Raw genomic sequence first — 27,952 nt, 5'->3', positions numbered from 1 at the left:
GCACTGGGGACGGGCAGGCAAAAAAACCCAAGGAAAACACTGAAGATCAATTCAGGCTCCAAAACGCTGACCATAGACCAGGGCAAGTCTGAAACCAGAAAATGCTTTATTGGAAAGGTACAAAAAAACCAGTCACTGCAGCTAAATTTACAGCAATAAATTACGTTGTGGCTGTCAAGAGAAAGTAATGGACACATACACAGGGCTATTCGCCTTACAAACAGGAATCCACATTGCTTGGTATATCAATAATTTATTTTATAATAAAAAAGCAGCACAAAAATAAATATTGAAATGAAATTACTGAGTAACCACAGAGGATAGAATGAGCTGGTGATAAAAAACAACTTAAAACAGAAGACTTCTATCATTAAAAAAATGAAAGCAAGTATCCACCATCTACGGAAACACCCCAGCAGACTGAAATACAGACGAAGGAAAACAAATCCACCTTACAAAAGTTTTTCCTTTTTGTTTTGTTTCATTTTTTTTTTTTAAATAAAAACAATCATGACAATGAAGTTTAAATGATTCGAGAGAGAAAAAAAATGCCACCTTCTCCTCCTCCCCGGGTCTGAGCCGTCCAGTGGCCTGACCACTCCGTGCTCCCGTGGCATCGCGCCCAGCCCTGCCACAGCTTGCCTCCATGCTGGCTCACCCCTCCCCGGCCGTCCCCGCAGCTGCGGTGTCACCCAGGTCTCCGAGCCCGCGCTCTGCGGTCTCCTCCGGCACACGGTTGAGTTGGGCAAGAGCAGAGACGCTGACTTGCTTCAAAGGGATCTGGAGCTGCCCTGGAGGGAAAGGTTCCCCACTCCCAACAGAGCGCACAGCAAACACATCTGCAAGAACAGAGATGTCCCTCCCGGTCCCTGCCCGACACCTTCTGTCTTCTCCTGCCTCCCGCCCAGCCTGTTCCCATGTCACACTGCGGATGGGGAGCAACCACAGAAAGGCCAGGCCCAGGGGAAGAGGATCCCAGCACTCCAATCCAGAGCCCCCACTCCTCACTGGGGCAGGACACATTAAGAGGGGCAGGGAAGGGAGCCCCGGCATCCAAACTACTGCAGCAGAGAGCCAAGCGAGAGGTCCGGCGGCGGGGGATGGCTGCAGAGCCAGGGCCCCACGCTGCGCTCACCCCGGGTGTCAGGCTTGCAAGTGCAGGACGGAGAGAAAAAAACAAAACAAAACAAAACAAAAAACCCCAACAGAAACAAACCGAACCCCAGAGGAATGCAATGCGACAACCCCAAGCTGGAGGGCCCTCCAGGGCGGAGGGTGGAGGAGCTGGGTCTCCAATGCGGTCAACAGCTTTCGGGTCATTCCTCCCTCCACGTTACCTTGCAACTCTGATCCCTCTGTGGCAGTTTAGCCAGAACATTTCATTCCCCTCCAGGTCACCACCCAGGGAGCCCTGGACTGGCAATTTCTTTTAATAAAGATTTACAGTATCAAACTTGGAAAAAAAATTATTTTTTTTTTTTTACGAAAAATCTGTACGATAAAATGTATATAATTATATATTTATATATATATTTCTCTCTCTTTAAATATTTCCACGTGGTCCTTATGGATATCCAATATGGATTACCTACCATGGCTATGGTATCAACAGCTTTAACAACACCCAGGCCTCTTGTTCATTATCGAGTGACCAGAGATTTAAGTGCCTACCAGCACTAAACTAGCAATCACTTGGACAAGCCTTTGGCACCCTTCCAAGAACTGGAAAAAAAGAAATACTTGGCCACAAGGGAAGTGCCACGTAAAAGATATGTTTCTCAACTCATTCCAACAGCAAGAAGACCCCATGGAACAAAGTTCGACCTCCGTCCCCCTCGGTGCAGCTGGTCTGATTTCCCCGGCGGCGGGGTCAAGGGCAACCAGAGGGTGTTCCTATCTAGCCAGGAATGTTATGGAGCTCTGGAGCTGTTTTAAAGACTGGAAGCATTCGGGCATTTTCAAGTCAACTGGCCTTTTTCATTAAAGTTTTCATTTAAAGCCCCAACAGTGCCAGGAGTCTCCATTTTGCCTGTTTTCGGAGGCACCTGTAAGGTCTGGGAAAGTTTCCAATGTCTGTGAGCTGGAGAACATGAGAGGACCAGGAAATGACAGTAACATCTTTCTCTTCCTCAGCTTCTGCTGTGGGAGTCAATAACGAACTGATACACAGGACATCGATCTGCCTGTTCGGAGATAGGGAGGGAGTGGAGGAGAAATGAGGTAACGCTAAGTGTCATCCAAACTCTACGGGTTGGAAAATCACTTGAAGGAAACTCCCTGCTCCCCTCCGTAACACGTGGGTCTGGCAGGGGTTACGAGCCTTCGGGAAGCGTTTCACTTATACCCTTTCTGGCTCAGTAAGGTCATGGATGTCAATGTTGAGGACTGAATGAGAACCGAGGTTTCTCTTTTCATTAACCTATTTCACAAAGGACCCTCCTGGGAAATCCAGAGACTCCGATGACAAGGTGAAAAAAAAAAGAAAAAGCAAGCTAACAACTTCTTCCAAAGACAAGTAGGGCTTCACTAAGTTTCTACAAACTTACTGCATTTCAAGTCAAGACAAAGCCTCAAACAACAAATTATACCGGGTGTCAGATGCCAGTTCGCTGTCCCCTTTGCAACAACAGTGGCACTTGATTACTCTCTTTCAGTCCAAAACACTCATGAATTCTCCATGATCTTTGTTTTCTGTTCTGGAGCCCAAATCCTCTAAGCTCTTCTCCTCATCTTAAAATTCAAAAATCTTATTCTCTTCTCACCTGCATGACAACAGGCATCGTCCATTCCACAAGTCTCTGACCTGCCCTGCAAAACTCACAGTCCTTTTTCTTTCCTACTTCAAAAAGAAAAAAAAAAAAAACAAAAAACAACAAACCAAAAAACCAACAACAAAACACACAAACACCAACATAGCTAAATTTTTTTTTTTTTTTTTTTTTTTTTACAGTGACCTGGAAACATTCGTCTCTTCAGCGCTGCTGCGCAACAGCAGAATCTCTCCTTTCTGCTTCCCACCTCCTGCCCATTGCCGAGCCAGAAATCCCTCTCCTAAACCACTGCTCAGAGCCATATGAACGACTTCTCAATCCCAATTCTTCCGTCCCCTGTACACACCGATTCTCATCCTGCCCTCCGTGCGCCTCTCGGGTGCATTCACCCAATCGCAACAGAAAGCGTCAAGTTTCAGGGTCACATTCACACAGGTTGTCTGAACACTGAGGGCTGTACACTGTACTCTTTGGATCCCACCTTCAGCGCCTGACACACTGCAAAGAAAAGACTCTTCCAGCTCTCATCCAGCCTCCCCATAGCCCTTCTCTGGCCGTCGAAGACTGGCGAGCCCAGCTCTCCAGCAAGGATTTTCATTGCTGAACCTACCAATGCTTTTGTCAAAGAGGAGGCTCGAACTTCTCTCCTCCCATCTGAATGCTACTGCCCTCCAGTTATACCTCAGTGCTTTGAAAACATCTGTCCGAAATACTCTGCGCAAACCCCTTCTCATAGTGCTGATCCCAGCAGAACAGCCCCACCTCCTCGCAGCCAGCTCTGCCTCCACCTGGTAATACTTGCAGCATTTTTCCTCCTCATCTCCCCTTCTCATCACACAGATCTTCACAGCATCTACTGTGCCTCCTTCCCTTAAGCTTCAGGGAATCCAGAGGAAAAAAAAAAAAAAAGCCGCTACTTCAAGACTGTGGACCATTTGGAAGAAATAAACTGCATAAATACACCCAATTCACAGGCACACCGCAGGGAAGGAGCTATCGGGAAACTTGGGCTTGGAATACAGGAGGCTGCAACGTAGTTTTTATAGGCCACACAGGTAATGGGGCATATTAAAATATGTAAAATATATATTTTCCCATATTTTAACAGCATGGATTGAAAACAAAAAGGTTATTCCTAATGGGTGTGGTCAGACCCAAGCATTAGTCCCCATCATCCTCCCGCTCCCATCCACTCACAGCAGGATGAAATCTAATCCAAGAAGCCTATATCCCTGCCCTCGTAATACCAGACGGAAGTGCGGAAGGTCGGGGAGACCCTTCTTACACGGAGTAGGATGCCACTAAAGGAAACTCCTTTTTCCATACATTCATCTCACATGATGATTTCTGCGGCCCATCTGTTTCCTGGCTCTTGAGCATCATTCACGAGGACTCCGGAGGCTCCTCAGGTATCTTCTCCCAGCTGGAAAGCTGCCCACGGCTGAGAGGGGTTTGGGGCGGCAGGGGGAAGGAGGAAGCAGATCTCGCAATTTGTACTGCATACAGAGCTCAAATCCTGGACACGAGAGGTTGATGGAGCCACCAAGTCCAGACAGAAGCAGCCAGTTAAGTTCCCTTTGTAGGGTTGGGTTTGTTTGTTTGGTTTTTTTTTTTCTTTTTTATTTATTTTTTGCACTTTTGGAAGAGAATTGTTAAAATGCCAATTCTTGACGTGACCAAGGACTCCGGAACAATGCGTAAGAGCCTTTTCCCCTCCCCTCTGAAAGGCTGCTAGTTCCCCCCACCGAGGGCACTAGGACGCTGCTGAAAACGGCACAGAACTGGATGAGATTTCGGCTGATTTCACAATGGTGATGACACTGGTGGTGGCAACTTTGGTCGGGGTAATAGGCCCTCGCGCCACAGTACGAGCAAAGGTCTGGAGTGCTTCGTACTTGGAGCGCAAGGCGTCCAGCTCTAGCTTCATGCTGCTGTTTTCTCTGGCCAGCTTCTCCACCTCTTGCTGCAGCTCGACCCGCTGCCTCTCCAGCTCCTCTTTCTGAGTCACGCGCTTGATGCGGCAGCTGGCAGCGTAGCCCCGGTTCTTCAGCGTGCGTCTCCGCTGCTTCAGACGGATGACCTCCTCTTTGGTGAGACCCCTCAGGTGCTGGTTCAGCTCCCGTACGGACATTGACACGAGTTCATCATCACTCAGCACTGGGGCATTCTCTCCTGACTCCTCCTTTACCTGCAAATACCAACAGCACAGGGGTAGCAGCAACCCTACGCAAATGGATGTTGTGGGCAGCGAAGAGAGACAAGCCACCCCTCAGCAACGTGACACCCCTACCAGAAAACACCCCCGAAGCGCTGGAGAGAGCACTCCCTCCATGAACACGGCTGGGTGAAATACGGCCAAGATCTGAGCGCGGCTGCTGTCTGGGTTTGGGTCACCCTCTCGAGTCAGAGAAAGCAGTGAGCCCTACACACCCAGTGTGAACTGAAGAGTAGGATTTTTTGAGGACATAAATGTAAAGCAGACTGAAGCCTTTTGTGTTGCCTCTGCCAGGACCCGGAATTCATACTGAATGCTAGAGATGACACCTTTTCCCAGCATTATGCTGGGACACCAGTGCAGCATCTCAAAAGCAGAATAGCCACTCGTATGCAGGGCTTAATTCAGCATTTTGTGGCTTTTTGTTGAAGACTGCTCATCCAAGTAGTAAACAAAACCAACCCTGCTTGGCTTCAAGGACCACAGCCTGATTCGGTTCTCCTGGTGCACAGGCCAGACTCTGAAGCTACGCGATAAAGACACCACGGCCTTGTGCCTTTTTCTCAGCCAGGTCTGCTGCCACAATTATTTTCAGAATCATAGAATCATTTAGGTTGTAAAAGACCTTTAAGATCATTGAGTCCAGAACATTTAAGACATTGTCCTTTTGTCTCTTCAGAGACTGCAGGACATCTGGAATGAAGAGCTAAGGCACTGGAAAGACACTCAGACAACGCACGCACAACCCATGCGTAGATCACGCCAAGCCGGTATGTCCACGGCATTTACTGTCTCGTGGATCTGAGAGACACCAGCTGAACACATCCTTTCCCCAGTACCTCCCAGCAGAAGTACTTCATTGATGGGCCTGGGAGCACTGGTTTCGGGATGCTGCCAGTACCTGCTGTAGTCAAAAGTCTCTTGGATAACAACTGGGATGCTGTAGCCCTCACATCATCCCAGAAACTCCAGACTTCTTTCTGGGTATCACCAGCCTTCTTCTACCCTAACCTTTCCTGTAGATAGCGGGAAATTGTATCGGCACCTGTTTGCAAGAGTCTATCAGAGCAACAAAGAACAGTCACGTACAACCGACGCTGCATGGAGCACGGCTCCGTGACAGCCTCCCCTGCCACCCAGCATCGCCCACGCAGCCTTCTTCCCTACCTTTAATGCCTTGTTCGGTTTGGGATTAGTCGTCATAACCTGAGCACAGTCTTCTGGACAAAACTGCTCAGAAATTGCAACTGGAAAAACAAAATGAGATTTTCAGGTTATAGTAATCTCAGAGGTGAAGGTAGGAAGAAAACACCCAACACAAAACCCCACCTCAACCACCACCGAAAGAAATAACCACACAGTTGTTTAAAACACCAGGATGGATCCAGAGATCAGTTTACCCCATTCAGATACAAGAGAGAGAAATTTGTCTTGACAAGTGCATTGCTTTTTAACGCTAAAGACATCCTATTTTGCTACTAACTACACCAAGAATAAGCGGGGAAAGGAGGGCAGGGAGGGGGGAAAAAGACACCAGCTCCGTCTGTGACCAGCACGCACTGCCTTGCAATATGCCACCCCTGCTCACGGGGAGCGCGGCTGCCCAGGCCCAGTCACTCACTCACCTCCCTCCAGAGGAATCCCAGACGCTCAGAATGGCCTATTAGGGACTGAATTAAGAGTTACCTCCGCTCATAAAAGACACCGAAAAGCCACAAGACAACAACTCCCTTCATTCTTATTTTGATTATTATTAACCCGGCTCGAAATTGAATCAGCAACCCATAAAGGAGCTGCCTGGTTTGTAACCTGCTTTCAGTGCCGTCCCCACCCAGAGGAGACGCAACCAGAAAACCCAGACAACAGAACAAAAGCCCCCCCTCCCCGATAACAAAGCCAGGCAGGAGTTTGCCTCTCCCAGCACACCAAGACTGTTGCTTCCCACTCCCCTCGGCCCCAGGCTGCGAGGGCTGACCTGCCAGAGGTTTCTAGAGACGCAGAGGCACGTCCACCGACGGAGAGCCCAGCCCCTGCCGCGACTCTGCCCTTCACCCTCACCTTAGCCGGTGACTGCACCCCTCCGACCAGTGAGTCACAAAGACCCACCTGCGTGCACCCCCGCCCAGAACCCCGACGTGCGCCCAGAACCCCCACGGCTCACAATGCGGTGACAGAAGCGCAGCACTCCGCCGGGTACCCACCGCCAGAGAGGCACCTGCCGCCCAGCCACCATCACCGCCTCTGCCCGTCGCTCCCCGGCGGGGAGGGCGCGAGGGTCCCGTCCCCCCCGACACACGGCCCCCAGGGCTGCACCCAGCGCCGGGCAGGAGTCCTCGCTCCCCCTCGTCTCTCCCCACCTTCTCCAGCCCAGCCCAAACCCTCCCCGCTTCCACGTCTGCATCGTGTCACACATCCTAATCATTCATGAAAAATCCAGCCAAAGCATCCCAAGCATGATTCCCTTCTGATAGTTGCCATGGTGACCTTGGGAAAGTAGCCAACCCGGAGACAGTCGCCATGGAAACAGAGAAGCCCAAAAGCAATAATGACTTCAGGTCATGTCTGTGCAAAGACATCACGAGGTCGTCGGAGAGTAAACAAACTCATTCATATCTGCAAATGGGGGGTGGCAGGATTCTGGGGGGGGGGGGGGGGGGTGCCAAGGTGGGGTGCGGGGACCGGCGGGAGCCGTGCGGGCGAAGGTGCTGGCTCAGCCCGCGCTGCTGTCACTTGCGTTTTATCAGTCGAGACACCTCATCATCACACGACTTACGTAAAAACCAAGATGAACAGCGGGGGGGATATAATCCCGTAAGTGCAAAGCTGCGAGATACTATCCTAGATATTCGGGAGCGTATTTAGGCGCCTCCTCTATTTTTAAGCCTGAGACAGCACCGCTCTCCATGTCTGGAGGAGGGACAAGGACAGCCGCACAGCGCACAAGCCGAGACGCTCCGTGATGAATGGACCACTCGCAGCAACTGGTGTGCGCTGCGTTTTCCAGAGCATCACCGAGCCCTCCCCTCGTCTCCTCTGGCACCGAACCCCACCCCGGGCACATCTCCAGCTGCCCCTGCCTCGCCGGGGCCACCGGAGTGAGCCAGGCACAGGGCAGGGGAGCGAGCCCCCATCCCCAGAGACCGCCTTCGAGGGATGGGGATGTGCTCGACCTCCGGCTGGGTGTTTCACACGAGGGGCTGGCCGCAGCCGGGCAGGATGCCCTGCGAGCACAGACACCACTTCGGACCCCATCGCCGCCCCTCGGCCATCCATCGGAGCCCCTCCGTGCCGGGCGTTCGCCGCTCGGCCCTACCTCCAGGCCGGAGGCGCGGACGCACGGAGGAGGAAGGAAGCAGCTCCTCGTCCCGGCGGGATCAGGAGAGCCGAGGAGCTGCCGGTGCGCGAAGGAAGCGTCCGGCAGCCCCCTCCCTGCAGCCGCCGAGGGCCCGGGCGCAGGCAGTTGGTGCCATAGCTATGCAGTGAGTCACCAGCTGTTTACAGAGTTTGAGAGCTCGCATTCCCACAGCATCAGAAACTCTTCCTCCCCTCGGCATCCCCCCCCTTGCCCAGTCCCTACAAGGAGAGGGGCACGCTGCCGTCCCGCTGGCGCGCTCCGCGCTGCTAAAACCGGAACAGGAAAGTCAGAAAGGAGGGGGGAGGCCGACGACGGACCCGTCACACCCGCCGATTACACAAAAAGCCTTTTGATCCTCGCCCAGCGCGTCTTCAAAGCGCGCTCTGCGCCAGCCGATGGAAAAATTGAACAGGGCGGCCTGGCTGCGCCGAGACAGAAAGAAACGTAAAGTATCGTGGAAAACGAGCGCCGAAGTCGCCTCCGGCGGGGGTCAGCGTGTGGGCTCGCCAGCCACCCCGAGCAATGCTCCGGCTCCACGTGACGAAACTCCTTCTGGTCACCTGTCGCTCCGTGTCACCCAAGCAGCATCTCCTTACCCTGCGCATTCCTCGGCGGACGGCACAGACGCCTTCACGCTCGGTACGGGGTCTCGTGCCGCGGGCCCACCTGCCCCTGCACGCCAAAGCAGCCCGGGTGGGCCAGCATCCCTCCGGGACGGGCTGGGATCCGTCCTGCTGCAGGGGGGTGATGTGCCAGAGCCACTGCTGGCCCAGGGAGGAGCAAGGCGGTTGAGGGCATCCTCAGCAATCGTGACGCCAGGCCCTCTTCAAACAAGGATGGGAGATGGGGGCCTGCCCTGACCCCAAGCGCACATTTGGTAGCGCAAGCGGAAACACTCAGACAGGCTCAAGTCTCACGCTCCGACACGAGTGCCGGGGCGAGTCGTACCTCTGCACGACGCGAACCCCACAGACATGCCCTGGGCTCCCCTCGAAACCAATACAATACTGCTCACAACCCTCACCAGCAGCCCTCCGGGGCCTCAGGCTCCGTCCGCACCTCCCCACCTACAAAATCCTTCCCATCGGGACTATTTGGGACTGTTCAGCCACCAACAACAAGTAACTAAAAGCAGCACGGCACCTCCCACAGGTGGAAGGCAAAAACCCCACAACAAAATCATAAACGGTCCTGCAAACGTCCCCTGTCCAGCAGCATCCCCTACAAACGCTGTACGGGGGTCTTCTGGGACCCTGCCTGCGAGTTGATTATTAGAACCCTTTTAGTCTTTACCCTATTCCTGCCCTTCTTTCCTTAATTGTGTTTGCTGCATCGCATCTAAAATTAGGAGCTCGGCTTTTTGGAACAAGGACCGCAATACATCTCCACTCTGTAAGCGGTACGACACACTGAACGCTACATAAACAAAGCGGCGAGTAGTAGTACACCAACCGTAAGGGGCAAAGGCTTTTCCCGCGCAGCTCCACGCTTGTATTTAAAGCAAGTGTTTTGACTGTGGCTTACACAAAGAGCCCTTGTAATTCTGCAATAAAGTTACCCATTGACAGCCTTGCCAACGCCCTCTCCCTCTCACAGACGACTCCTATGCCTCGTGCAGCATCCTCCCCAAAAGCCGGAGGTCTCCAGCTGACGTCCGGAGCCTGACGGTCTCAGCTCGGACTGTCCAGCGATCCCCAGTTCCTTTGCTACGAAAAGGGAAGGCGGCAGAAAGCCTGACTCGCACAGAGGTAGGACAGAGCTTTCCAGACAAGGCTCGCAATTAAGAACGAAAACATGCCAGAATGAGATTTCAGACTTTACACGCTACAGGGCTTTCAAAGCGCATCACGCATTAAGGAATTACTATAAAGTCATTGCTGACACCAAACAACTGCAGATGAACTCGCATTTTAAAACTCTTTCTGCACTAAAAGAGAACCCCGGCCAGGGCACGAGTGCCTGGCGGACAGCCCTGCTGGTGTTCAGCTTCCACCCCCAGACACGCACCGCAAACCGAAGTCACGCAGCAACCCTCACCTCCAGCCAGGCCAGCGACGCCTTCCGCCGGGCAGAAAGGCAGCGTGGGGTTCAAGCAGCAACAGGGATCTCTGCCATCGCGTCCCCACTCCACACCCACAGCTACGCGGGGGATACCCTACTCGTTCCCGAGTGCGGCAACTGAATCCCCAGGCAGCCCTTTCAGTGAAGTCACCCAAACTTCTCGTTTATCCACAAGTTATTCCCAGCTCCAGCGTGCCAGCCAAACGGACAGGATAATGTCGGAGCTGACAGGTGAAGGGAACTACAGATGCTTAAATCTTCCTCGCCGTGCCTCTGCCGCTCGCAGGCGCGACACGGATTCCCAGCACATCGCCGCATGGCAGGCAGAGCACCGTCCCTCTCCCCATCATTCAGAAAGCCATTCTCCCGCTCTGACAATCTTCACACATCCTGTAAGGCAGACTGACGCTTGTCACTCATTCGTAGCGCGAGCGGGGAGGGACGGGCTGGTGGTGTGAATCAGAGAGTAGAAGCATATGCGAGGCAATGCATTTGACATGAAGAGAGAGAAGACACAAGGAGGGGGTGAGTCACTGTTTACTGTTCTAGAGGAGCTCCACGCAGCCCTCGCCCAGCTGGCCAGCTTTCCGTTTCCCTTATGGATCGGAACCAGCATCCAGCAGCAAAGAAGAGATAGAGGAGCCTTCGGGGCACATTTGAGAGCTGCCAGGACACAGCTCTCTGAGGCGCTCTCTGGGGAAGCCTGGACACAGATCAGACAGTCCTCAGCGGTTTGGTAAACAACCTGGTCCGACGCTGCAGAGAGCCTGCGGTTAGGGAGCAGAGGAAACGGGGTAGCGCAAGGGTATGCTCGTGTGTCACCTCAGAAAATCCACAGAGGAGGTGGCTGAAGGGGAAAGGTATGCGGCAGACAGCCCCGGCACTGACAAGCACACAGCACTTTTTCCATCACGTGCTTACAAAACGCAGTGACGGGGCTACGCCAGAATGACGCCTCAGCATCACTAGCCCAGAGGTCCATCTCCCCCCAGACAGCCAAGCCGAGCCACCGAGCAACAAACAACTCGCTCGGACGCACAGATGGATCCCGGGGCAGAGCAGGGATTCCTGACTTCACTGCTCCTGACCCCACGTGCCAGCCACCGCATCAGACACCTGCACCGACTGCTCACACCGGAACACAACGGCATCGCTATTCGGGGTCCTAAAACATCGCAAAGCGGTGGGATTTGCTCCGCAACCCGTCCCTCCGCTGGGGAGCTCAGCAGCAGGGCAATCGCTCTCATTGCTGCCTGCTTCCCCCCAGCTCCCGCGCTGACGGCCACCGAGCACCGCACCGCTCGGGCTTGTTCCGTGCTCGGAAGGCTGTCTGCCCGAGTTCGAAGATAGCCTGAAACAACGGCCCAGACGGGAGTGGAAACTGCCTGTTCCCCTCCGCAGGGTGCTGAGCCTGAAACTTCCCGATGATTGGAAGTGCTAGCGCCGCTCAAGTATTTCACAGCTGGATGTTTACAGAAATGATCAGCGAGCCAGCTTATCCCGCAAACCCCGGCTGCCGCGGGTGCCAGCGCTCCCAGCCGTCCCTTTTTTGCCTCCCAAACATCTCACACAGCTACAGATTTTCAATACCCAGTTCCGCAGCACATTCCACGCCATTAATCATCTCCCAACGTTGATGGAAATCAGAGTGCATCAAGCCGATCTGTATTTTTCCCTTTCAGGAGGCGCACGGCGGTACCGAACTCCTTTGCTGCAACAGATTGCCGAGACGGGTGACGGCGCAGAAATGAGATAAAACATGACAAAGCACGCTGTCCTCGACAGGCAAGCAAAGCGAAGAGCCAACAAATTTCTGCCTCTGGTTCAGAAACACTTGCGGAGCAGGGCACGCGCCCGGCGTAACGCAGCCGGGAACGCCTGACACGGCGCAGGGGCAAAGCCCCGCCGGGCTCGGAGCCCGCAGAAGCGGGTCCTGAAGGCGAGAGTCACCGCGCGCCCCAAGCTCGAGGCGATCGCCCCGCCGCTGCCGGGCGGCCATCCGTGAGCAGAGTTAACGCCGGTGCCGCGCAAGCCCTTCGTGCCGCCATTGGGCAGCCGCGGCGTCCATCACCCCTCGGAAGTGACTGCACGAGGGAAGGCTTCTCCGCAGGCAGCACCGCGGACACACGGAAGGAGACAGGGAGAAGCGGAGCGACGCGCGCCCGTTTCCATCAGTGAGAAAACCACAAAAAAAAACCACAAAAAAACCAAACCAAAAAGTCACCAGGTAAACCCATTTGCTGCTAAAACCCCGACACCGCCGCGACGCGCAGGGCTGCGCTTCTCAACGGGCTGAGAGAGACCGAAAGCGCAAGGGAAAAGGCGTGCGGCTTTCCGGGGGAACGCTTTCCTCTCACCGGCTGCCCCCGCCGTCCCGGCTCAGCTTTGGGACGACACTTGGCGAAGGAGGGGGCGGCCAGGCGAAAGCGAAAATGGAGGCCTTTCCCTTTTCTGTAACGACTTTGCCCAAAGGAGGCTTGTTCCTAATTTGAGACCTCGTGGCCTGCTTTCGGCGGAATCTGTAAAATAAACCCTCGGCGGAGCGGCCCACGAGGGAGAGGAGCGGGCTCTCAGCCCGAGGAAGAGGAGGACGGAGGCCTTCCTCAGACAGACCCCGGCACGCCGTGAGAGTCCGGAGATCTCGGTTCCACCCCCCAGCTAGGGAGACCCTCCCCCCTCCCCCCAATTTCTCATTAAACCCCCAAACCGCCCCACGCCCCTCACCGTGTCACCGACGCCCCGTGTGCGTCCCCCCCACCCAGGGGGTGACCGCAGAGCACCCCGCTTTCAGGGCTTCCCCCACCCCCCCGCCAGCTCCGGGACCGACCCCACCACCCCACGCACCTCTCCCCCAAAAAGCAGCCGTGCTCGGGGGGGGGCATAACCTCCCCCCCGACCCCGGGGGATCGGAGGGGGGGTTATGCCCCACCGAAGGGAGGGGACCGGTCACCCAACGGCTCGGCGGAGGAGGGCGGCTAACCCCCCCCAGAGCGGTTATTTTTAGCCGGCGGAGCGCGCGGCGTCACAACAGGTCTCCCCACGCGCATTTTAAGCGCCATTCACAAGCAGCGTGGAAGGAGGGGGGGGGGGGTAACAACAACAACAAAAATTAATAATGAAAAATAATAATGAGAGAGGGGGGACGGCGCGGATCCGCCCCCCCCCCCCCCCCCCGAAAGGACCCCGAGCCCCGCCGGGCGCGCGAGGGGCGGCGGCACCACGTGCCCGGCGCGGTGGTGACTCAGCACTTTTACCTCCGCCGCCCCGCCCGAACCCCGCACCGAGCCCCCCCCCCCCACCAAGTCCCCCCTCCCGGATCGGCGGCAGCGCGCGGCCGCGCACCCCCTTCCCTCCTCTCCCTCCCTCCCTCCCTCCCTCCCCCCCCCCGCCCCGCCGCGCCCGGGCGGTTCCTCACCTGCGGTGCCGGCGGGAGCGCGCGCGCCCGGAGCGGGGGCGGCGGCGTGGGGGAGGGGGAAGGGGGGGGCTCGGCGGTGGCAGCGGGGGGCGGCGGCGGCGGGGTCGCGGCTCGCTCCCTCCCTCCGTCCGCTGCCAGCGAGTCCCGCGGACAACAACAAGCGCGGGGCGGCCCCCTCCCTCCCGCCGCGCCGCCGACCAACCAGCGCCCCCGCCGCTTCCGGCATGGGCGCGTCACGCTTCGCGTCACCACGCCCCGCCCCTTCGCGTCACCCCTCGGCCGCGCCCGCGCCCGTTCATTCATGGGGAAGGGCGCGGAGAAAGGGGGCGGGGCGTCGGCCGCCCTGGCGTAGCCACGCCCCCACCCTCACCGCCGGGTGTGGAGGGCCGGGCACCGCGCCCCGGAGCTGGGGTCTCCATGGGGCTTCTGTGTGGGAGCATCTCCGGTGCGGGGACACCCTCGCGGGTCTGCGGCGGCGCGGGGCGGGGGACCCCGTCCGGGACACCGCGGGGCTCCCGGGGCGGTTGCGGATCCCCGGGCTCCGTGGGGCGGCCGCGGGCAGGCCTTGCTGCTTCGCCCCCGCGCCGCCGCGTCCCGGAGCCCACCCGAGCCCCGCAGCGGGTCCGGATCCTGCCCCGGGGCCGGACCCTGCACCCAGCCCCTGCTCTACCCTCCCGGCATGGCGAGAGCTGCTGACACGGCCCCCTGACCCCAGCGGCCTTTCAGACCCCGTCAGCATCCGAAAAGGCTGAAAATGCGTCCAAAAAACATAACAACACGGGCGGCTGACCAAACCCGACTGCCTCCGTCGCAACCGGGCTCCCTTTGATTGCTTCACGTCCATAACTCCGTCAGCAGGTCCGCATCTGCCCCAAGCGATTTGTGCTCTCAGGCCTCGGGGCCGAGGTTCCTCGCTGGAGCAGATCCAAGGCCCGCAGCTGAGGCTCTGAGCGAGATCCCGTCTTTTGCTGCTCCCTTTGTACAACGCGAGCTGCAAAACGTGGGGAGCCCCATGCCTGGCATGGCCGCACCGGTCCACGTGGCCGGAGCGAGCCCTGGCTGAGCAGGGTTCAGGCACCTCCCTGCATTAAGAAACCCCCTTTTTATTTTTTAATTGAAACTGAGCTAATGAGGATGGTGAAAGCTCCCAGGAGATGGCTTGAAGCTGCTGCCTGGTGTGACTGCAACAGCATCAGCCTTCACCTTTCCCAGATATCCAGACTCTTGTCAACAGCCTGATCCGGGAGCTGGGACAGGGCGAGCTCCGGGCTGGAAGGCAGATTTCACCCAGCCCAGTGGCCCCCACTGATGCGTCCGAGGTTCATCTCCAGATCCTCTTTACGTCCTGCGGGGGTTCTGGTGGCTCAGAGAGCCAAGACAAGAAAGCAGAGGAGTGCCGGTGGTGGGAGCCTTGGGGCCACCCTTGTCACCAGCAAGGCCACCTGCCCCCATGGGGGATAACAACTGGGAGTGGCCAGAGCCATTCTGCATCATCCAGTGTAGACATCCACGAGACGATGGTCCCTGAATGCGGGACGGATGGGCTGGCTGCATCCTGGGTGGGGGTCTCACCCGCCACAGTGACAGCCCCACACGTGGGGCTCGCCAGAATTGAGGAATTTTCCTTCTTTTTCAGCAGTGGGTTTGACAGATCACATATGGTGTGGGTGGGGGGAGGGGGAGGACGTGTCACCTGAAATTCTGTTCCTGGGTGATTCGTGGTGCTCAGAACACCTCTTGCTTTTTGTTTTCATTCCCTGCTCCGAAGCTCTGTTGTCCTTTGCTGCTGACCTTTAGACTGCAGTGGCCTTTAATAGTAAACAATGAGCAGCTCTCCAGTCCCCCGAGAGTGGGAAAGCCTGGGCAGGGAGCGCACAATTATTGACACTCGTTAACCAGACGAACAGGAGTGCAGGGCTGAAAGGACCTCTGGTGAAAACCTGGATAAAGGGCTTTGTTTGGGGAAGTGTGGATGTTTGTGGGTCTAGCCCACCCGCTGTGTCCTCAAAACACATCGGGCATCACAGTTCCCTGAAGCCAGGGTGCAGGAATTTGCCCTGGTTGCCAAGAAGGCCAATGGTCTCCTCAGGTGCATTAAGAGGAGCGTGGCCAGCAGGTCGAGGGAGGTTCTCCTCCCCCTCTGCTCTGCCCTGGTGAGGCCCCATCTAGAGTACTGCATCCAGTTCTGGGCTCTGCAGTTCAAGAAAGATGAGGAGAGAGTCCAGCGGAGGGCTACGAGGATTATGAGGGGACTGGAACATCTCTCCTATGAGGAAAGGCTGAGGGAGCTGGGCTTGTCTAGCCCAGAGAGGAGAAGGCTGCAAGGGGACCTTATAAATGCTTATAAATATCTGAAGGGTGGGTGTCAGGAGGACGGAGCCAGACTCTTTTCAGTGGTGCCCAGTGAGAGGACAAGGGGCAACGGGCACAAACTGAAGCCTGGGAAGTTCCAGCTGAACACGAGGAAGAACTTCTTCCGTCTGAGGGTGACGGAGCCCTGGAACAGGCTGCCCAGGGAGGCTGTGGAGTCTCCTTCTCTGGAGATATTCCAGACCCGCCTGGACGTGGTCCTGTGCAGCCTGCTCTGGGTGACCCTGCTTGGGCAGGACGGTTGGACTGGGTAACCCACAGAGGGCCCTTCCAACCCTGAACATTCTGTGATTCTGTGAATTCAGCCCAGGCCCCCTTTCACGCCGCTTTGGGTGAAGCGATCTCACCCTAGAAGGGAGGTGGAGACGTGGATGCTCAGGGTTTGGACATCCTGTGTGCATCCAGGCTGGGGAAAATCTAAAAAAATCGCTGATCTCCCATACTCTCCACCTCGGGGCTCCCGAAGTGGCGGGAGAGGTGTATTGGGAGGCGCTGCTACTAGAGAGCGGCGGTAGGGAGCGGCGCGCCGCGTAGGTGTTTTACGGCGGCGCCGGCCGAGCTGCAGGGGCGGAGCGCCGCCCGCCGCCACAATGTCAGCGGGGACGCGGGGATGTAAGCGGCTGCCGGGCCCGGCCGGGCGGGGGGGTCCCGGGCTGCGGGGTTTTCCCGTGCCGGGCTGGGGATCCCCCGGCCCCGTGTATCCCCCCCGCACTCCCCAGCTGCGGCATGGCATGGCATGGCATGGCATGGCATGGCATGGCATGGCATGGCATGGCATGGCATGGCATGGCATGGCGTCCCCGGGGGTCGCATGGCAGGGGGGAGGGGGAGGTAGGTGGGTGGGTGGGTGGGTGGGTGGGGTGGGTGCTGCCTCCCTCGGGGCCACCCGCCCGGTGGCTGCGTGAAGCCGAGGAGCTGCGCGGAGCCAGGCCCCGGCGGGTCGAGCCGTGCGGGTGGCCGGGGGTGGGGAGGGGGCTGCCGAGGGGAATAAAACCTGCTCCGCGGGGAGAGCCGCTCTGCCGAGCTGCCGCAGGGCGCGGGGCGGAGGGGTCTGAGTGCCTGGGGCCGGGGGTGGCGAGGAGAAAGTTGTGTCTCGTATTTAAGGCGCCGAGATTGCTCCCTGCGCTCAGCGGGAGCGGGAGGGTCTCCTTTGCTGAGGGTCCGGGAGGTGTTGGCCCGAGAGGCCGTTAAAATCAGGTTTTATCAGTGGGAGGCAAAACCAGACTCCCCGCCATCTCTCCCCCAGCCCTCCCCGGGGCTCAACCCTTGGAGTCGGGGCTCTGGGCGCTGGTTGGAGGGTGCTCGGGAGCAGAGCGGAGGGTGCTTGGAGCAGAGCAGAGGATGCTCAGGAGCAGAGCGGAGGGTGCTCCGCACCTCACAGCCGCGGTTCCCAGCAGCATGGCTCCGCTCCGACGGGCACAGGGAGCTGGGCTTTGCTTGCAGCTTCCAGAAACGCCGCAGCCCGTCAATTCAGACTTGGGAAAAACTCCTTGAGGGGCTGCTCTGCCAAACCCAGGGAGCAGCAGGTGGGGTTCGGGGGGATGGAGCTTTGTCCCTTGGGGCTGCCAGGGAGCGTGGCAGCATCTCCCCACGCTCCGGCAGGGTCAGGACCACCCGATCCTGGCAAAGACATGCTTTGCCGAGTTTGCCGTGCGTGCCTTAGCTGAGGGTGCAGGGTGCTGAGCCAGGCCGGCCCTGCCCGAACCGCGGCTGGTGGGAGCGGGGAAACCGTCCTCGAGGCTGGGGCGAGCTCTCCCCCTCCGTCTCCTTCACACCTGCCTCCATCTCCCCCTCGCTCCAGCGCCAGGATGATGAAGTCGTACCAGAAGCTGACGACGGCGGTGCCGCAGCCGGCCGCGTGCCGGGTGGAGGAGGAGGGCTCCGGCCTGACGCCCACCGGCCGTGGGAAGCTGGCCCCGTGGTGGGTGGGCAGTGGGCTGCTGGTGGCTGCCGTGCTGCTGAGCACCGTCACCGTCTGGGTGCTGCGGCAGGTATCGGGGGGCTGGCCCGGACCCACCGTGCCTCCCAAATGTCTCCTGGTACCCGAAAGCCACCGCTTTGACTGCTACCCAGAGCAACACGTGGTGGTGACCCAGGAGCTCTGCGAAAGCCGGGGGTGCTGCTTCATCGAGAGGCCCCCGCCGGCTGGGGGCAAGCGGGGGGTGCCCTGGTGCTTCTACCCCCCCGACTTCCCCAGCTACGTGTTGGAGAGCCTCAACCAGACGGCGCTGGGTATGGTGGGGCTGCTGGTGCGGAGGGAGAAGGCCTATTACCCCCGGGACATCGAGATGCTGAGGCTGGACGTGGAGTTTGAGACAGACACGCGGCTGCACATCAAGGTGAGCTTCCCACTGGCTGCCCTCCAGAGCTCATGACCCCACTCCTGCACCCTCCGTCCCACCTCTGCAGGTGACCGTCCCCTGCTCAGACCAGGGCTGAAAGCTACTTCAGGCATGGCTGATTGTGGCCTCAGTGACCATCTCCAACCCTTTGCCCTCTTGCTTTGCTGGTCTTTAAAGTGGATTTTCTCCATTTTGCAGATAACGGATGCAGCCAACCCGCGATATGAAGTTCCCCTCGAGGTTCCCGGGGCAATGAAGAGAGCGGAAAACCCAATCTACAGCCTGGACTTCTCCTGGGACCCCTTTGGGGTGCTGCTGCGGCGCAGGGCAACGGCGACAGTGCTGTAAGAACCCACCTCCTCCACATCCCACAGCCGGTGGGGGACAGCTCATCCCACCCTAAGCAGGCTCCAGCATGCTGCCTGGGGTGCTGTGGGATCTGCAGCCAATAATTACTCTTCGTTTTCATCTTTCCAGGGGTGCTGTGGCAGCACGGGCTGACCACGTGCTTGCTGCGGCCGTGGCAGGGCTGGGTGGGATCAGCACCTCTCCAAAAACCTCCCAGTGCCCTAATTCCTCGCCAGATCCTACAGCAGCCAAACATTGTGCTGGTCCCTGGCACCTCACCACTAAGGGACCCGGTGGCTTGGGGAAAAGGCCGCCAAAGGGTTGTGGCTTTGCCTGTTTCACCCTGCGTGTGGGTTTCCCTGGCTCTCCAAGCTGTAGGAACACCCACAGCTCCAGGCTTTTTGTGGAAAAGGAGTGTGGGTGGCTTTGCTGCGCTGCTCTCAGTCAGCTCCATGGCTTTGCCCACACTGAGCCGTTGGTGAGCCCCAACGACTGGTGGATGCATGGCCATTAGAGATCCCAGTCTTTCCTCCTCCTTCCCGTTTGCTGGCGCCTGTGGTCTGTGCTTTACTTGGGAGCTGCTTATCAACGACGACAGGCAGAGAAACCCCACCGCCACATCGCCTCGGTGGTTAATAATAACTTCTGGTGTCAAAGGCAAGGCTGGGCCGTACTGGGCGAGGCTGGTTCAAGCTCGGGCTGTGCCTCACGTCCAGCCAGACCCGCATTTGCCACCTGGGCTGAGGTGTTGGGGCTGGAGGCAGGGTGGGACATACGCTGCTGCGCTGGCCCTTGGGATGCTTTGAGAGGGAAGGGGTCAATTGGTGGTGGGAAAATGGATCCAGATGGATCGCAGCATCCCCTCTTGACTCCTCCTCTCCCTTGGTGTCACCCTGGCAGGCTCAACACCACCGTGGCCCCCTTGATCTTCGCTGACCAGTTTCTCCAAATAGCCACATCGCTCCCATCCAGGTTCCTCTACGGGCTGGGGGAGCACCGTGGCACCCTCCTGCACAGCCTGGACTGGAGCACCCTCACGCTGTGGGCACGCGACGTCTCTCCCACGGTACCATCTCCCCGCGGGGGTGCAGGGGGCGAGGATGGGGGTACTGCTCTCCAGTGCGTTGGACAAGCCCTGGGAAAACATGGCAGAGGGTGGGGAGCAGCGCTGGGGGAGGCAGGGGGTGGTCGAGGCTAAGGGGCAGATGTGTGCCAGGGAGGATTTCAGAGCTGTTGCACAACGCTCTTGGCATTCTGAGGGCTCCAGGTGTTTTCTGCTCCACCCTGCCACTCGTGCAACAGGTTGTGATGAGGCAGGAGGTTCCCCCTTCGCCTGGCCCAGCTCAGCAGCCGCCCCCATGCTGCGAGGAAGAAGCAGCCTCCCATGGCCTTCAGCGCCAGCTCCGAAACCATCCTCATCCCTCGCCTTGTCCTCCACGGGGGGTGACAGATGCCTGCTTGGGTGGTGGCAGTAGATGCAACTCGGGGCCATTTGTTCGGCTCCAGTGATGCAGGGCTCTCCTGCTTTGCCTGGGAGCTGCTCCCTCACCCAGCACCTCCTCTTTGCAGGAATCATTCAACCTCTACGGCGCTCACCCCTTCTACCTGCTGATGGAGGAGGGCGGAGATGCTCACGGGGTGTTCCTCCTCAACAGCAACGCCATGGGTAGGTGTCCCAGGAGACCCCGGCTGGCTTGTCCCTGGAGGAGGACACAGCAGGTGGGGACAGATGGGAGCTGCCGGAGCGGCCGGTTCGGGAACTCGGGGTGAGAGGAAGCTGTAAAAGGGAAAGATGTGGTTTGACGGCTCCGTTATTGAGCGTAGCCATCTGTTTCCTGGCTACGGCGAGGCTCTTTAGCAACTACCGAGCAGTTTAACCACACACCCAGCTGCCAAGTTGCCGTCGGAAAAGCAAATCCCATGTGTGCGGGTCCGTGTCCATTCCCCCTCCGCCCGAAACGGCCTTGCCCCTGGGCCCGGCGGTGTGGCGCGGCTGGGGCGCAGCCGGGATGCCGTCTGCCACCCACGCTCTTCCCAGCTGCGCTCCGCCGGCTGCGGCCGCGGCGTCCACCCGTGCGTGCCAGCTGATAACGCAGCAGCTCCCGCGGGCTCCTGCCACGCTAGGGATGGCACCGGCGACCACCCGTCCCTCCCAGCAGCCGCTGCTTGCAGCCAGCTGGGCAAATCTGCGCACGCCGGGGCTCTCGCAGCTCCAGCTGCGCTCGGCTTTGGTGCGCTGATGCTCCCGAGGAGCAGCTCACAGGAGATGCAACCGCCTGAGCTGAGGTTCGAGGGCTTGTTCGTGTGAAAAGCCCTTCCTGGGAAAGCCCTTGCTCCCACATGCTCGCTCGTACAAGGGGCTCGCAATTCACTTGGGAGGGGATTTGGCGGGGGGACATGAAGGAAAGCCGTGCATGTGCTTGGTCCTTAAGTGGAAGCCAGAAGAACAACACAACTTTAGGCTTAGAGAGCAAATTTTTAAGATAGCAAACTTTCTCCCCACGTCAACCAGTGATCTCCTTGGGCTGCGATGGTTTAAGCCTCCAGACAGCCGTTTAGCATCTGCTGGGTGCAAGGCAGGGATTTCTCCGTTCCCCTGCCAGGGGCTGAGCGTTGCCTGTGGCACTGCCTGGCCCCGCCGTGGGGTCTGGGGTAGCTCCCCAGTTCTCACTGTCTCTTTCTCTTCCCCACTCCTGCAAAGAGGTGGCCCTGCAGCCCGCTCCGGCCCTGACCTGGAGGACCATCGGCGGGGTGCTGGATTTTTACATCTTCCTGGGACCCGATCCCAACATGGTCATCCAGCAGTACCAGCAGGTGATAGGTGAGTGCCCACACCCCGACGTGGCAATCAGCAGGCACATTCCCCGCACCCGCATCTCTGTCTCACTCCAGCTTCATCACCGTCCCCAGTCCTCCCAGCTGGGGAGTGGTCAGCGGTCCCTAGCCATCCCATCCCCAGCCCTCCCAGCACGTCAGGGGTCAGCGGACACCTCCTTTCCCCATTCTCCCCTCCCCCTCCCGTCCTTTTGAGATGCTGCTGTCGTCTCGGTCCACCCCATCCCTGCTCCTGCTCTCCCACTGCAGGTTTCCCGGCCATGCCACCCCTCTGGGCACTCGGCTTCCACCTCTGCCGCTGGGGCTATGGATCCAGCAATGAGACCTGGCAGACCGTGAGAGCCATGAGGAACTACCAGATCCCCCAGGTAACCCCCCAAATCCATGGAGGGGGGGGGGATCTGGACTCTGTCACCCATCCCTGAGCCTCTGTCCTGCAGGATGCACAGTGGAATGACATCGATTACATGGATGGGTACCGGGACTTCACCTTCGATCCCCAGAAATTTGCCTCCCTCCCCTCACTGGTGGAAGACCTCCACAAACACGGGCAGCGCTACGTTATGATCTTGGTACTCCCCTTCCTCTTCCCCTGTGCTGTCTTTGCTGCAGAGCTGGGATGCCAAGGCAGGGGTGTAAGGGATGCTCGTGGTCCCAGCTGATCATCCCCAGCCCCAGGGATTTCTATCCGAGGCCGGTCCCCTGTGCTGGGCAGGCAGCTGTAAACTGCCACTGGAAATCCGCCTAATGCAGTGACGACGGAGGGACAGGCCAGGTTCTCGTGCTGTGCTCCTGTCTGCTGTGGGAGTACAAGGATGCCCCTGTACCCCGTGGGCAAAAGAACAGAGGAACTGTGGGGCAGGCTGTTTAACTTGTGGGTGCTTGGCTCGGGTGCTGGGATCCCCGCGAGTGCTGGGATCTCATGACCTGGCTGTGATCTCCCCGCTTCCCTCGGCGAGGAAAGGGGATGCAGGTTCTGCTTGCTGGGGGCGGTGGGGACCGGGGGGTCCTGGGGAGGGAAAGGTCGGGTTGCCTCCCCATTGAACTCCCTGTTGTAGCCCAAGTCTGGCCGTGACCTGATGTTTCTTGCATAAGCGCGAGATTTCTTTTATTTTTTCCCCCCTCCCCAAAACGCCCTAACAGGTCCTGGGGACTTGCAGAAGTGGCATTTTAGAAAACATGCCTGGAAGTGTTGAAGCAAGTTTCTGTTCCCCTTGAGGGAAACAGCCACCGTGTGTGGGCTCTGGCTGAGTCCGTCTGGGTTGTCATCTTCTCTGAATCACACTGGCCTAAGCAGGAGGAAGGGGCCACGGTCTGCCGGGAAAGGCACTAACCCTCTGCTCCATCCCCAGGATCCTGGCATCAGCAGCACCAACCCTCACGGCTCCTACTGGCCCTTCGATGAAGGCTTGAGACGGGGCTTGTTCCTCAACACCACCCAAGGGCAGCCGCTCATCGGGCAGGTGAGGAGCTCCGGGGGAAATCCTGGCTCTGTGGGGTTGTGCAATAGCAGGGCTGGGATTTCATCCCTCGTGCTGGAGGGAAAGCCAAGCGGTCAGGGGACCTCTCCGGGATGATTGCCAGAGCCTGGCTCAGCCCTCGGCCTCGCGTGTCGCCTCCCGGCATCTCCACCGGCCACAGGAGCCAGCCCCTGCCCCAGTGGAGGAGCCTGTGGAAGTCATATGAGCTTAAGGGAGTTGGCGGTGCAGCCCAAGGCCTGTCATCTGATTTATTTACCTTCCCGTTTCTGGGGTGAGGGGAGGTTGTCTGAAATGGGCACGTGCCTCCGGATCTGCTCTGCGGTGGTTCCCTCCCAGTTTCTCCCCCCGCTTCCCCAGCCATTTGCTCCCACCGGCTCTCCCTCGCTGTCTACAAGGAGGGGGCTTTTAACGCAGCCTGAAAACTCGGGGAAAAATGAATCAGCCAAAATTCCTGGAGTGAGGCAAAGTGCGGAGAAATTACAGCTCTTCCCTGACGTGCCCCGGGCTGGGTGGTGTCAGGGCTTGTGGAAGCAGAGGCAGAGCAGCTGCTCCATCAGCCGCTGCTGCCCGCCCGGCTGTGTGGGGTCCCCAGCAGCCCGAGGCTCCCGGGTAGCATGGGGGCAGAAGCGATGCTGTACATGCAGCATCCAGGACTCGAAGCAGTCAGCCTGGGTTTATCTTCTGCTTTACTGCCCATTCCACCCTGGTCCTTCGGCGTGCTTACAGCCCCGTGGCACCCTGTTCCTCGTGGCTGCCCCCCCCACGCCTCCTGCAAGCTGAACTCGTGGTTTTGTGGTCTCACCGCAGGTCTGGCCCGGCTTCACTGCCTTTGCAGACTTCTCCAACCCGGATACGCACCAGTGGTGGCTGGAGAACCTGCAGCGCTTCCATGCCCACGTGCCCTTCGACGGCCTCTGGATCGTAAGTCCCTCCTTGCCCCCAGGTCACTCCCTGCCAGCAGCCCGGCTCGCGCCCAGTGTGTCCCGGCGGGATCATCTGTCCCTCACATGCAGCTTTTCCAGGTTTATCTGCTAATCCCCAGAACTTCCCCCTTGAAATTGCTCCGTGATTTCTTTGCTTAGGACATGAATGAACCATCCAATTTCATGGATGGGTCTGAAGAGGGCTGCCCCCCGGGAGAGCTCGACAGCCCACCCTACACCCCGGGTAAGGAGGGAGAAGAAATGCAAGGCTGTGCTGGAGGCACTGCATGCCTGGAGATCGCTGGCAGCTGAGTGCTGTGCGGCAAAACCACGTCAGAGACATCACGTCTCCGTTTTACACCCTCAACATCTCCATCCCTACTTGCGTGTGCTGGTATCCATGCCCGAGCCTTGCACGCTTGTTGGGGCCGTGTCAGGGTGCAGGATGGGACCATCTGCGTGAGCTTTCAGTGCTGGGCTGGCAGCGATGGCTGGCTCCTGTGGCTGAGAGCCAGCAAGCGGGGGGTGGGGGGGTGGGGGGGGAGGGGTTCGCATCCTCTGCACCCCCCCCACCGCGTGCCAACGGGGTCTCTCCCTCCTGGCAGCCGTGCTGGGCGATTCCCTCTCTGCAAAGACGGTGTGTGCCTCGGCGAAGCAGAAAGCCTCGGTGCACTACAACCTCCACAACCTCTACGGGCTGATGGAAGCCAAAGCCACGGCGAGGTACCCGAGCATCCCGCTTCCCGCCGGCCTGGGCATGGGGTGGGACAAAATCCTGCTGCTCGGGGCTGTGTGGGAAAAGGACAAGGATTTGAGTGCCTGACCCGAAGGGGGGATGCTCTGGCCACTCACAGCTCCCAGAATGGGAATAACTCAGCAGAGGAGGGGAGCCAGCGCCGCTCCGGGAGGGATGGGTGGATGGTCCTGGTGCTGAGCCTTCCCCGTACTGCTCGGACCAACCCTCCGGCACCACAGGGCTGTGGTGGGGCCGGACCTCTCCCACCACGTGTGAGGGATAAGGTGAACTCCTGGTGGGCTGCTCTCACCTCCTGCCCTCGGCTCTCCCCGTGTTTTTCCAGCGCCTTGATCCAGATCCGGGGGAAGCGCCCCTTCGTCATCTCCCGCTCCACCTTCCCCAGCCAGGGCCGGTACTCGGGGCACTGGCTGGGCGACAACCGGAGCCAGTGGAAGGACATGTATTACTCCATCCCAGGTGGGTGGCACGGGCTGCATGCGGACCCCCCTACCAGCACGCCCAGCTCCATCGAGCTTTCTGCTTGTTTGGAGACGTCTCCGAAAATCCCTGTGCCTTGCTGACCGTCCCTGCCTGCAGGGCTGCTGAGCTTCAGCCTCTTCGGCGTCCCGCTGGTCGGGGCGGACATCTGCGGCTTCTCCGGCAGCACCTCGGAGGAGCTGTGCACCCGCTGGATGCAGCTCGGCGCCTTCTACCCCTTTGCCCGCAACCACAATGCCCAGAATGAGAAGGTCAAGGGCAGCGTGCCTGGTGGGAGGCATCCCAGGGGTGGGATGCGGGACTCAGGATCTGGGATGCTGGGTGGAGGATCTGAGATGCAGGATGGGGGATGAGGGATGGGGGATGCGGGATGGGGGGATGTGGGATCTGGGATGCTGGGTGGAGGATCTGGGATGGGGGATGGGGGATCTGGGATGCTGGGTGGAGGATCTGGGATGCAGGATTGGGGGATGCGGGATGGGGGATGTGGGATGCAGGATGGGGGATGTGGGATGCAGGATGGGGGATGCAGGAGGTCAGGGGCAGAGAGGATGCCCAGCAGGGATGGGGTGGCTGCTGACTCCTTGCATCTCCCCCAGGCCCAGGACCCGACAGTGTTCAGCCCCGCAGCGAGGACGGCCATGAAGGACGTGCTGTTGACCCGCTACTCCCTCCTGCCCTTCCTCTACACCCTGTTCCACCGTGCCCACCTGCAAGGGGACACCGTTGCCCGGCCTTTGTTCTTTGAGTAAGAGCATCCCTGCCGGGAGCTGGGGAGATGCTTCGGCTGGAGCAGCTGATCCGAGCGGCGTCTCCGTCCCACTGCAGGTTCCCCCGGGATGTGGCAACCTTGGGGCTGGACAGGCAGTTCCTGTGGGGCCGGAGCCTGCTGGTGACACCAGTGCTGGAGCCCGGGCTGGACTCGGTCACGGGCTATGTCCCCCGAGGCGTGTGGTACGACTTCTACACGGTGAGGAGCACCGCAGCGCTTGGCCAGGGGTTGGATGGTCCCTGTTTGACCATCTTGGGGTTGCAGATGGGAAGCCGTGGCTGAGCCCAGCAAGCCCCAATGGAGGAAGGGGTGGGGACCACTGCTCCTCAGACCCATGCCTGAGCTCCCTGCCATGCCCTGACCCCCTCATGCCCATGTCTCTCGCCACCTGCCCAGGGCTCCTCAGTGAACAGCGGCGGGGAGATGCTGAAGATGTCGGCCCCCCTGGAGCACCTCAACCTGCATGTCCGGGAGGGTTCCATCCTGCCCACCCAGGTGGGCACCCACCCGTCACTTCCTGGGGGCTGTCCACAGCGTGTGTGTCCCCACCAGCACCTCAGCTCCCAGATCCCCTTCCTGGTGCTCGCAACCCTACAGCACCCATGTCTTTGAACCCCAGAAAGCAGGGACGACCAGCGAGGTGACCCGAAGGAATCCCCTGCGCCTCATCGTGGCTTTGTCCTCGAGTGGCACTGCCTGGGGGGACCTCTTCTGGGACGACGGCGAGAGCCTAGACACCTTCGAGCGAGGCAGCTACTCCTACCTGGTGTTCAACGTCACGCAGGTGGCATGCAGGGGGGAGTGCAGGGCTGAGGGATCCTGTAGCACCCGGCCACCTCGAGCTCATGCCACCCCCTCCTGCAGAACATCTTCACCTCCACCGTCCTCCACGCCAGCACTGAGGCCACCGAGGTCACCATTGACATGCTGAGCATCTTCGGGGTGCGCGAACCACCCAGCAAAGTCCTCCTGAATGGCCAGGAGAAGCCCTTCTCCTACCTGGACAACCAGGTATGGCCCCATCTCAGGGTGCCCTGTCCTGGAGGTCCCCATCCTGGGGGTCTCCATCCCTCCTCCCCCAGCCCTTGTTACAGGGTTTGTGGCCAAAGTGGTGGGTGAAGACTCGGGTGGCTCTCCGGCCGTGTCGGTATTCAGGGGGAGCAGAGCTCCACCAAGCTGGGTAGGGAATGGGATGCTCCACCCCCTCCCCCCCCCCCCCAAGGCTGTACCCCAAAATGTCTCCTGTTCTCCTGCAGGTTCTCAATGTGAGCAACCTCGGCCTCAGCCTCAGCCAGGGCTTCTCCCTGCGGTGGCTGTGAGCAGGGGTCTGCGGGCTCACCCCCACCTCCCCGAGCCCCCCCATCCGGGAGATGCTCAAGGTCAGGATGCTGCCACGGAGGAGGCGGGGGGGGCTGTCCCCTGCGGCCCCCCTCCAGTACGGCTGGGCATGGGGGGGCACGGGGTGGGGGCTTGGCCACCGCGTGCCACCCACCTGGTCCCGGGTGGGTGGTGGGGTCGAGGCAAGGGCGCCCGCGGTCCCCGCTGTAATAAAGGCTGGTGGAGAGCTTGTCCTGGGAGCGTGACGTGGGGACGGGGGTGGTAGCATGGGGGGGCAGCTGGTCCCGACAGGGCCCCCCCAGTTCTAGTCCCTGGTCTCGGTCCTGCGGTTCCATCCTCCCCCCCCCCCGGTCGCAGCTGCTCAGTCCAAGCCCCGCCAGTTCCAGCCCGTCGGAGCTGAACGCCCTGAACCCCCGCTGGCAGCGAAGCACCACGCAGCCGCTCGCTCCCCGGCCCCGCCGGAAGATGGGGAGGAGAACTGGGAAGAAAAAA

General features: G+C 59.2%; 2 protein-coding genes across 6 annotated transcripts; one reads left to right on the top strand and one right to left on the bottom strand.

Annotated features, from left to right (window-relative positions):
• Positions 1-95: 95 nt before the first annotated feature.
• Positions 96-13,902, bottom strand: MAFK (MAF bZIP transcription factor K). 5 transcript variants are annotated; one of them, XR_012765652.1, is made up of 4 exons: positions 11,993-12,014; positions 6,154-6,233; positions 4,057-4,959; positions 96-839 (listed from the first exon to the last, which is right to left on the bottom strand). XR_012765652.1 is itself a non-coding variant. In XM_075436832.1 (3 exons), the coding sequence occupies exons 2-3, from the start codon at positions 6,187-6,189 to the stop codon at positions 4,525-4,527; spliced, it is 471 nt and encodes a 156-aa protein (XP_075292947.1). In that variant the 5' UTR covers positions 6,190-6,233; positions 13,818-13,902; the 3' UTR covers positions 96-4,524. The 5 variants fall into 5 exon arrangements, 4 of the variants coding, with proteins under 4 accessions (XP_075292947.1, XP_075292948.1, XP_075292945.1 ...); XM_075436832.1 differs by lacking the exon at positions 11,993-12,014 and adding an exon at positions 13,818-13,902 and having other exon boundaries at positions 96-4,959; XM_075436833.1 differs by lacking the exon at positions 11,993-12,014 and adding an exon at positions 13,247-13,349 and having other exon boundaries at positions 96-4,959.
• LOC142363307 (lysosomal alpha-glucosidase-like) lies at positions 12,939-27,686 on the top strand. Its single transcript, XM_075436826.1, is given in 20 exon segments — positions 12,939-13,026; positions 17,989-18,526; positions 18,728-18,873; positions 19,778-19,943; positions 20,447-20,543; positions 21,579-21,698; positions 21,962-22,080; positions 22,153-22,284; positions 23,065-23,175; positions 24,001-24,114; positions 24,276-24,360; positions 24,722-24,839; positions 25,196-25,329; positions 25,450-25,601; positions 25,950-26,098; positions 26,179-26,320; positions 26,519-26,647; positions 26,649-26,906; positions 26,987-27,133; positions 27,379-27,686. Coding segments are annotated over 19 exon segments (2,913 nt in total). The 5' UTR covers positions 12,939-13,026; positions 17,989-17,995; the 3' UTR covers positions 27,442-27,686.
• Positions 27,687-27,952: the final 266 nt, after the last annotated feature.

The sequence above is a fragment of the Opisthocomus hoazin genome, chromosome 15, assembly GCF_030867145.1.
Source record: "Opisthocomus hoazin isolate bOpiHoa1 chromosome 15, bOpiHoa1.hap1, whole genome shotgun sequence".
NCBI classification, from domain to species: domain Eukaryota; kingdom Metazoa; phylum Chordata; class Aves; order Opisthocomiformes; family Opisthocomidae; genus Opisthocomus; species Opisthocomus hoazin.
This window is presented reverse-complemented; position numbering and strand designations above follow the sequence as displayed.